Genomic DNA, 11,052 nt, shown 5'->3' with positions numbered 1-11,052 from the left:
ACAAGAAAGAGATGTTGGACGAGGGTAGTTGCTTATTGACGGGTGGCATAGCCTAACAGGGAGTCCGTAGCCCAGAGCCAATTATTTTGACGCAAGTGGCGATGGACCTTCGTCTTGAAGGATTGGAGAGACTTCAACTGGGGCATCGGATTCGGAAACATGTCTTGCGGAAGCCTGTTCCATTCATCCACTACACCATATGGGAACGAACGCTGGAGAAAGTTGGGGGCCGTAGGGAGGAGCACTGCTTGTAGCTGATGCTGATGGCGGACATGGAGCTGCGACCTTGTCCGCAGGACGAGACTAGCTTCCTGGCGAGGCGGCACGAGCGCAGAGAGGTCTGGATGGTCTTGAAGGCACATTAGCTTGTACATGTATGTGAGAGCGTACACTTGGCGGCGGGCAGCTAGGCTCTGCAGCTAGGCGTCAGGACGTCAGGACCAATGATAGCAAGGGCCTTCCGCTGTACTCGGTCGAGACTTTGCAGGTGAGAGTTGGCTGCGCCCATCCATGTCAATGGTGCGTATTCGAGTACAGGGCGTACCTCTGCACGTTGTCAAGCGTCCTTCACGACCAAGGAAACTTGATGCTCGACGCAGAAATCCTAGCCGGGTTTCAGCACGAAGAGAAACATTGCGGAGGTGGCGTCTGAAGGTGAGTTTGCTGTCGAAGGTCACTCCCAGGAGCTTCAGCTCGTCCCCGCAGGGAATATCATGGGCTCCGAACGTTAGGTCTGGGAGTGGCCAGGTGTTGCGGTGGTGGCCAATATGCAGCAGCTGCGACTTTGTCGGCTCAAAGCGAACTCGCCATTGTTCTCCCCAGCTACTCAATCGATCCAGGCTAGATTGCATGTCTGCAATACTGCCAGCAGTCATCTCTGGATCGTATGATGGTGTACAGCGTAGTGTCATCTGCATGCACACCCATTCGCGTTGATGGGGAAAGACAGGTCTCAGCATCGTTGACATACATCAAGAGTAAGGTGGGTCCCAGGATGCTGCCTTGGGGTACGCCAGCTTTAATCTGGAATTGAGCAGATTCCTGTCCATTGACGATTGCGCTTAGTGTGCGATTCCGCAGATAGTCCCGTAGCCACTGCAGCAGGCTACCGCCAATACCGAGAGTGGCCGCTTTGAGTAGGACGCCGGGGTCCGACAGGCAGTCAAACGCACCAGCAATGTCGACAGCCAGGACGTTGGCACAGCCACCAGAACCGGCTGCCAGCGACCAGTCATGCCCAAGCACTGCTAGTACGTCCGCTGTTCAAAGGCCACTGCTAAATCCGTACTGCTTGGTTGACAAGAGATGATGTTTTTCAAGGTGATTCACAATTTGACAGTTCACAAAACGCTCCATCACTTTGGAGATGATGGGGAGGAGGGAGACTGGGCGGTAATTCTTAGGGTTGGATAGGCTGCCCTTCTTGTAGACTGGCACAACTCGAGCACTCTTTCAGGCCTCTGGCTGAACACCCTTACAGAAGCACAGGGCGAAGAGAGACGTGAGAGGCGATGCAAATTCATGGGAGCACTCTTTGGGCACTCGGGCAGGGATGTTGTCCGGACCGGACGCCTTGCCAATGTCGAGCTGGTTCAGGAGGCTTTTCACTGTTTGCAGGCGGAAGTGGATTCGGCTAAGTGGGGTGACCCCGGGTTGGCAAACATGAGGGAGATCCCCCGGTCCCAAGTCATCATATATTGGCGAAGTAGCGACCAAGGCAGTTCGCTTTGGCAGTATTCATGCGGAGTTGGTGACCAGCGTCATCTACCAAGCATGGTATAGACGAGCCATGACTGGCGAAAGCAGCAGATTTGAGCACCGACCACCATTGCTTGTCTCTCAGGCCTCCGCATGACAGTTTCCGACGAACTCTCCGTTCCCAGGATGTGCGAGCTCGCACATTCGCGAGGATAGCATATTCTACTGAGCGCATGAAGCAAGCCTTGTGGGCTTCGATGAAAATATTGTGTCTCCAGGCCTTCCATGCCTTGTCTTTAGTGTTCAATGCTGTGGTGCACTCAGGAGTCCACCATTTGGGGTCTGCTGGGCGGGTAACAAGCTGCTTGGCGGGGATAAATGTCTGCATGCCGCTGGAGATGACGTCACTTAGCTTCCTGCAGGACTCTTCAGGGTCGTCAGTCACAATGGTGGACCAGTCAGTAGTGCGATAGAAGGCCCGCAGGCGCCCCCAGTCTGCCTGATTGTAGCGCCACACAATCCTGGAGGTAGCTTCCTCAGCATCAGGGGTGAGGTAAAAGTCGGCAAGAACAACCCCACGGTCAGAGCGACCAAGTGACGCTTTGACAGTGGTGTCGATAGGAACGGGCATGTTGGAGAGGATGAGGTCCAGGGTGTTCAGACCCCTAGTCGGCTGCAAGACATGCTGGTGGAGTTGATGCTCAGCACACAATTCTTCCAAGGCCTCTTCAGCTACAGTTGTTTTGCTGCTGCAGAGCCAAGTCTCGTGATGGACATTTAAATCCCCAGTTAGCACTATGTGAGTGCCGTGAGTGCGGGCCACGTCTAGTGCAGGTCCAAGATACTCAATCAGACAGGTGTCGTTGTCCGCACAGGATCCAGGCCGATACAGGGCACCGATAACAACAGATTGTTGCGTGGAAAGACTCACGGCGAGCCAGAGGACTTCGTGGTCATCAGTGGGAATCTGGTCGAGGTGCATCACCGGGAGGCCGGACTTCACCCATACAGCAATGCCGCCACCAAATGCATCCCGGTCACGTCGGATGGGAGGCGAGTATCCTGGAAATATTGTCTCAGAAGCTTTGGTCTGGGCCGAGAACTTCGTTTCTGTGATAACCGCTATGTCGACGTTATCCTTGAGCAGTGCATGCTGCAGCTCTCCCAGCTTGTTGGTGAGGTCAAAATTGGTCACCAGCCAGTGGAGCGGCGGAGCTCCACTGATCATTGCGGGGTGCCAGCAGGTGCCGTCCTACTTGCACGTTGTGTGTAACTGTCTCATCATCATCATCATCATCATCATCATCATCATCATCATCATCATCATCATCTGCGTTGCCGAAAAAAATAATAGTAAAGTTTCCGGAAGTGTTCAATTTCACACCGTTGACATCTCTGTGCTTGCTGAGGGTTTGAAATTTTAACTAATGGCTTTGCTGTTTCATGTATGTCCATTTTGGGGTGAATTATTTCCAATGCCACAGGTCCGGCCTCATTTCTCGGTGTTGACCTGAAGGAGCTGCAAGATTTGTGCAACCGCAAGCAATGTTAGTGGACAGAAATTCACGTACATTTGTGTACTTTATTCATGCAATGTAAAAACGGTGGAGACGATGTGCAATAAAACGATGAAAATATGAAGAAATAGTGTACAGAACAAATATGGATTCAAACAAGTTTTCGTACAACACTCATTAGGAATCGTCGTTGTTCTAAAGTTTATTGTTAGAACACGCATTCGTTATTGCTCTCGCTTTGATTGTTAAAATTGACACTTGTAAATTTCAATGCTGTTGTTCTTAGTGTTATTTATCTAACTTAGATTTTCTATAATAGTTCAATAGTGCTATCTTTAGAATATCAGTGTTTCTTGTATTAGTTATAGATCTAATAATCTACACCTTGTCATACCATAAATAAAATAGTCTCATTTGTGTGCAACATTTCAATCGATCGTAACTCAGTCAGTCCTGTTATATTTCCAAGAACTGTAATTCGTACATGTAGGTCGAAAAGAATAATTATTCCCAGCTGTCCATTGAAACAATCGTGGAAGCCCCCCGATGTGTAGTTCCAGAGTAGGCTCAGGCGGATTATGCTCGCGACATAATGGAATTATGCTTTCATGGATTCTCGCATTATGCTCGCAAAATCCTCATATTATGCTTCGGCATGCAGGGATACATATCCACTGTTACAGGCAAGAATTCAAATTCCGATACACGTGCACAGGCACACTCTCCGAACGCAAATGGGACAACACACCATTACTAGACGTTCTGGATTTCTCCTTGCAAACACACTTCAACCATAACCGGCATAACTCTCTAAAAAACTGCAAAAGGAAGCAAAAAAGGGCCAGCAAAGGCACAACGCGCTTGCGCCACGACATACACGTACACGTGACACAAAAGGCATCATAGTGCGAGCATGACTCATAGTCATAGTCATAGCTCAGTCATACAGTACAGCACAGTTGTACAAGCGCATGATCGCGGGTACAAAGGGTGTTGTGAACCCTCTGGTTCTCTAAAGTATCAGGAACGAACGACCCCACACGGCACGAGGACAACTATTTATTCTCAACAATATCTTTCACTTCCATCGACTAATAACAATGAACAATGAATGGAACAACTGAATGAACTGAATAACTAACACTAAAACCACCAGGTAGTTATAGCGTTAAAATTACAGCGTATATGAGAAAAGCATACACATACAACATACAACTACAGCGCACACAGCAAACCGCACATAGCGCCTGTAGCGTATGCCACGTCGTAAACATCAGCGGTACGGCGGAGTCGGGATACAGCTGCATTGAAACGAACACAATGTCACAAGCGAGAAGGCCTTTCACTTTCGAGAACTTGTCGTTTCACAACATTCTCCCCACCAAAGGGCTTCTCACCGCCGTACACCAACTCACAAGTCAAACGATTTGGGGCTTACTACGCGTTATCTGCTGCTGCGGTGGTGGCCATGGTAGAATATCACTAATGCCCACCACTTCAGACAACTCGACATCGCGAAGCTCGCCGCTGTGGGCTGTCGCACACGACACTGTTACCGATCCACTTCGACATGGGGCAGACGCTGGACCAGACAACACACCACCGATAATGTCATAAAGCTCGACGATGTGGGCTGTCACACACGACATGGTCACCGGTACACTGCTTCGACCCGGGGCGGGCGCGGAATCCGAGGACACACATCGGATCTCTGTGTTCCACACAGTCTCGCCGCTTACTTCTTCCGTGCTAACCAGTAGTATCGCCCTTCTCATTTTCTCGGCTACTACGCCTTGCGTTTCTAAGTCTTGCGCCTCTAACTCTTGCGCCTCCAACTCTTGCGCCTCCAACTCTTGCGCCTCCAACTCTTGCGCCTCCAACTCTTGCGCCTCCAACTCTTGCGCCTCCAACTCTTGCGCCTCCAACTCTTGCGCCTCCAACTCTTGCGCCTCCAACTCTTGCGCCTCCAACTCTTGCGCCTCCAACTCTTTCGGCCGAGACTCCAGCTGCTTCTGAGCGTCTCCGACCGATGTCGCCATGCACTGTACCGACCCAGTGGGCCTCGGATCTGATCCTCCCACTGGCTTCGAATGCTCTTCTGACCGCTGCTTGTCTGTAAGCAAAGTCTTACACGCCTTGTCCGGCGTCCTTCTGGGCGAGGCAAGCAAATCTCGCTTTGCTTCCTCATAATATGTACTGACGGCGATGCGCTCGGCCATCTTCTTGAGCTTTTCGTTAAACTCTGCGCGGAGCGCACACTCTTGCCGTCTAGCACTGCGCTCTTCAAACTCCTCGCTCTGTCGGAGCCTCTTCTCCACGTATTCTCTCAACCTATCGCCTTCAAATCCATACCGAATTCCGTTGGCGATAAAGCTGGCTTCGATGATCCATAGTTCCTGTGCCATGCTCGCTTCGTATCCTGGCGTGGTCGCCAAATGTTGTGAACCCTCTGGTTCTCTAAAGTATCAGGAACGAACGACCCCACACGGCACGAGGACAACTATTTATTCTCAACAATATCTTTCACTTCCATCGACTAATAACAATGAACAATGAATGGAACAACTGAATGAACTGAATAACTAACACTAAAACCACCAGGTAGTTATAGCGTTAAAATTACAGCGTATATGAGAAAAGCATACACATACAACATACAACTACAGCGCACACAGCAAACCGCACATAGCGCCTGTAGCGTATGCCACGTCGTAAACATCAGCGGTACGGCGGAGTCGGGATACAGCTGCATTGAAACAAACACAATGTCACAAGCGAGAAGGCCTTTCACTTTCGAGAACTTGTCGTTTCACAACAAAGGGTTTCAAAAATTCAAATAAATTATCATGAGAGCAGCTCAAACAACTACACGTTCGAAGCAGAAACAGAATAGAAGAGAGACGGAGAAGCAGAGTAGAACGCGACTAGACAGAAGGAGAGAATTATCAGTGTCAGTAGAACAATAGCATGCATGTACACTCGTAATAGCGGAACAGACGACATGGCTGTAGGCTGCAGCATCTCCACGTGCGCGCTCGCACAAACGTGACTCAGAGGAAGATGAATAAATAAACAGACAAGGTAAGGTCAAAACGAGAATCATTCAAGAGGCTGTCTTGAAGCATTTACAGAACAGGCGAATGGCGACAACATCCACTCTGTTGTACTTATGGAGCCTCAAAGTTCGGAAAATTCTGCCTTTTCGTACTTCCAGGTGGCCATGCGTACAACAAAATACATGAGTATCCCCATACCAAGGTACTAGGTGTCCATGCATGCTAGAGATCAACATGGAAAAGAGAAAACATTACTTCTTCAATTCATTAGTTGACTCCTTTTTTTTGTAAAAAGATTTTTTCATTGCCGAATTAGTTTGAGTTACCTTTGAAAATTATCATCACGGTTCAACTGTCTTCGCAATCCTCATACTCGCCCAAGCGTTGTCAACCTCACCCTGCGATTAATCAGCTCATCTCTCCCGTAGCTCTATCTGTACTTCCATCATGACCGAACATCAATTACACCTCAATTTGTTTACCAGTACTAGTAGTTATTAGAGCTACATTGTACATTGTATATCCGTAGACTGCGAAGTCATCATTTTTTTTTGTTTTTTTTTCATGGTCCCGAGCTATTCGGATGGCTCGGTCAAATTTTTTTTACTCAAATTTTGAAGATCAAAAGGAAAGCTTTGCAATAATAACAACAATAAAACGTAGCCTGTAGAATGTAAAAAGTCACTGAGTACAGTTTAATTCAATATCCATGTCCAGTATTTATAATAAAAATAATCTGCTGCAATTTATAGATTCTCACATGCGAGCAACCTGGGCCTCAGCAACAACCAGCTCAGCAGACTCCGGATGCCGAACCAATCGACCACGGAAAAGACCCCGTGAACCCCGCAAACACATGATGCATGATCGCAACAGGGCAAATGAGAGACGGCATCTGATGTAAGGTATTACGTGGGAGTACTGCTCCTTCCTCCTTTCCGCTCTCAATAACGCGATTCGGCGATAGAGTGATGTCGCCGCTCTTCCCATACCACCACTTGCCGACAGCACAACAGGCATGAACGTCGCATGCTCCACCTCTCTCACTCTCTCTTCATAACATCGTCGCTTTTCTTTTTCATGGCGCCCATGCTAAAATCCAGAGCAGAGATCATGACTTCGTAACATGCAGAACGTAGACCTACATGACTGCATGCAGCGTTTTGCGGGCTACCCGTCACTATCTCGTTCGCGCCGGGCTGCGGGATACCTGATAAAGGCTGATTCACTGGCATATTCTGCTACATGTACTGTATCAATGTGAGAAAGAACTTTGAAGGAGACGAGTTCGAGCATACAATAGTGTATTGCCATGATTTCTACTCTGCTTTTCATTGAAAACACTATCTGCATGACCTCCGAACCCTTTACTGAGTACCATGCAGACCACCACCAGCACTACTCATGTGCATTGTACACAATTGTGACAGTGTGGCCTACATACTAAAACTGTAGTACAATCCGAAGTAGTTATGCTCCTACCTCCGAAAGGATGCAAAATTATGCTCCAAATTTTCAACCACCAAATTATGCCGGCATAATCCGCCGGTGCCTATTCCAGAGTTATGAAGCCTGAAAGTCGAATCGCGGCGAATGTCGCGCAATAGCCGCGTGCGCAGATTTGAATGAGGGATTTCCCCATCATTCTGGGCATGTAGTGACGTAAAAAAACACGTTCAAAATGGCATACGGACTAGTGGCAGTTTGTGAACATTTTTGAAGTAATTACTTCGAGTAGTTGTTACGAGCAAGGCTGAGAGCGAAATGGCAAGACGACTTCTGTTGGATTATTGGCGTGGCAACTAAGACACTGGGATATAGCGCCAGAGTTTTGACATTCGTGATGGCAAGTGCAGGCTCCTCTTGCGACGAGCTTTCCAGGAAGCCCAAGATTGAAAAAAAATCGTCAAAAGGAGACTAAAATCATAGCCCGGAGAATTATGGAATTTGAGGTGAGTCGAGATCAAATTCAGTCGGCGTACATTTTCGCACATAAAGGGCTTCAAACGGTGCATGATATCTTGCGCGACTGTTGACGTCATTGTTGATTTGTTGCTGTGGATCAGTTCATGACTCGTATTTCTCGTCCCCTGGTGCTGCTGTCAGCGTGTTGTGGTTCCTGGCGATTTCATTCAAAGAGAGGGCTAGAACATGGATGTTTTAGTGCTGGTAGATTAGTGGAAAGGCATGAGGCCTCGCTCTTTATGTGATGCATTGCGCTGAATTAACTTAGGACTAATACCCTCGCAGTCAGCATTATTGGCCTCATTGGTTTCCAGATGTGGGTAAAGATTGTGTGACTAATCCAGTGGTGCTAAACATGTTTGTTGAATAGAGAGGTTTCGGGGTACGATTTTCCGTGCCAAAATCCGTATGGGCCCTATCGATATTTTCCAGGCGTGCTCCATACAATTTTTCGGCACGGAGAATCCGTGTGGACTGGCTTTCATACGAACCATGTTTCGTATGGAGATTTGGCGTCATCGGGTGCAGAAAGATTTTTCGCCTACAAATTTGGTACGAGAAACATCGATTTTCGGCGGGAAGTTTTGGTTTCGGTACAAATTTTAAAAATATAAAGGCATAGCGTGGGAATGTGACGTGTTTGGGATCGTAACCTAGGCAATGACGGCAAACACAGAAGTTCCGTACTCCGGAACATTTCACTGCTCGAAAACGACGTATGAAAAATCCGTAGCGTCTCTACGGATTTTGGCACGAAAAATCGTACTCCGGAACCTCACTATTCTCACAATGGCACCATCGCCAATAAAATATGTGTTTTTTTGTTGTGTTTATCAGATAATATCTGCAAGAACCCAATAATATGAGAGCATAATGTGACGATGGCTGCGGCCTACATCTTCGTGTCCTGTGTATAACAGATGTCAATCCACACTGTACTGTCATTGGTCATCTGCTACTATGTACTCACCGGTACTACAGTGATGAGTTGTCCTGCATCCTGTAGGTGTTATGCACCTGATTACCGTGTATTTTGCTACAGTGGCGGATTAACAATGGTGCCTGGTGGAATACCGAATACAACAAAAGATCTGTAAGTCACCCATCTTGGAACATGCCATGCAGCCATTCACACTTTCCATATCTGTTACTTGGTCCGCGTCAGCAATATTGTCGCTTATCTTTCGACAATTTGAACTTTGACTTCGGACATGAACGCGTGCACTTGAAGTGATGGACTTGGTACGATGGACGGTAAGGTATAGAATGACAACTAGCTGCGAGGAATTTATTGTCCAAGGAAGGGTTCCTACTTTTTTTCGGTCCTCTTCGCTGCTATCGGCGCTGGCGACAAATATTTTTGCTCGGGATCGACTCTCTTGCTTTTGCAAGCTCATCTCTCTTCCTCTCCGCTGCCTGGCTATTTTCTAAAGAGAAGTCGATCGTGACGGTCGCCTTCACTATAGGACTTCACGTGGGCAGCACGACAGCCTGTGTGGTTCAAATCAGACGCCGTTCTTTGCAAGATTTTATTTTGAACGACGACGTGTCGTACAGTACTTACAAATCTCCACGATGGGCTGGATAGTCAGAGCGTTGAGCTGGAGGTGAGGGAGCTGCGATCTCAGCTTGATGAGCGATCCCTGAGATGAGCAATCTCGGCCGTTAAGCAAAATGGAGCTGATTCCGAGTAGCCAATTACTTTCTTGTGGCTTGTGCTGCTCTTGCCTGCACAGCGTGAAAAGATTATCTATTTTGATTTGGCGCTGTATCAATCAGAATCACCCACCTATCGCTCTCGAAATCCACTCGAACTCTAGCTAGACCTTTCAAGTACTAGCAAACTAACATGCTAACCGAAATTGGGATGAAATGGGCTGCCAAGTGAGCATTGGCGACATATAAACAAAGCGACAATATCGCTGACGCGGACCAAGTACACTGAATTGTCGGCATTTGCAATGTGATGAGATCATCTGCTCAAGGCTCAGTATGTGATGGATATTCAGGATCCATTGTTTATTGGAAAGATCAAGACAAGAAGCCATTTTAGCAAGCGTGAGGCGAAATAGCACGTCATAGTACATTCGAGATCAGCGGGAAGAAGATGACGACGTCCACTAATTTAGTATCTGTGCACACGAATCTGCTGTGTGTGTTACTCTGTGTGTCAGCTATGGCATCATGGCCTGTTGTTCCATGCCTAGCATGTACGTCTGAACCATTCTGCAAAGTTTGAATGACGTAGGTTGAGCGAGTGCTCCGCGAAACATACTTTTTGAAATTCTCTTCATAGTATAGCTTCCACCATTGAAATTTCGAATTTCTTCGAATTTTTTGCTGAGAGGGGTGGCTTGCAACCTCGATATGGCTTGTTCCAGGCATGCTTTTTGAGCCATCGCCTGTTGAAAGAGTGGCGGAAAGCTGCCCTGCAACTTTCCAACAGGAAATTAATCGATCCGAGAAAGCGCGAGTCCGCGAATCTTGGTTGAATATTGAGTATTTCAAGCATTTCACGACGAAGATGGAGTTCTTTTTGGAGATGGACATCGCGGCAAAGGACATGGTGTCCGACTTCTGGCGTCTGGTGAAGCCAGGGATCATTTGTCCAGTCAGGTCGGCAGCCTAACCGTCGGTAAGCTTGTGTGTGGATCCCGTTCTGCTCGATGTGGTAGATCACAAACAATTTGATATCGCACAAATTGATCTCAGCATCGTGTGTACAGTATTTTATATTCAGAAAATCCCAAAGTGTCTCTGTGTGGCCGTCCTATGCCATGAGAAACTCCAAACAGGCTCCTAGGTCCTCTGCCTTC

General features: G+C 47.8%; 2 protein-coding genes across 2 annotated transcripts in view; one reads left to right on the top strand and one right to left on the bottom strand.

Moving 5' to 3' along the window:
* Window positions 1-1,690: 1,690 nt before the first annotated feature.
* Window positions 1,691-2,926, bottom strand: LOC135828688 (uncharacterized). Its single transcript, XM_065341108.1, has one exon. It carries the CDS (start codon window positions 2,924-2,926, stop codon window positions 1,691-1,693), a length of 1,236 nt encoding a protein of 411 aa, XP_065197180.1.
* Window positions 2,927-8,129: 5,203 nt separating this feature from the next.
* LOC135828728 (vasorin-like) overlaps window positions 8,130-11,052 on the top strand; it is a 224,745-nt gene continuing 221,822 nt past the window's right edge. The window contains exons 1-2 of the mRNA XM_065341151.1: window positions 8,130-8,223; window positions 9,157-9,329. Of these exons, the coding sequence (XP_065197223.1) occupies window positions 8,212-8,223; window positions 9,157-9,329 (185 nt within the window). The 5' untranslated portion in view covers window positions 8,130-8,211. The remainder of the gene's footprint in view (window positions 8,224-9,156; window positions 9,330-11,052) is intronic.

This window comes from Sycon ciliatum, chromosome 12 (assembly GCF_964019385.1).
Source record: "Sycon ciliatum chromosome 12, ocSycCili1.1, whole genome shotgun sequence".
NCBI classification, from domain to species: Eukaryota; Metazoa; Porifera; class Calcarea; order Leucosolenida; family Sycettidae; genus Sycon; species Sycon ciliatum.
This window is presented reverse-complemented; position numbering and strand designations above follow the sequence as displayed.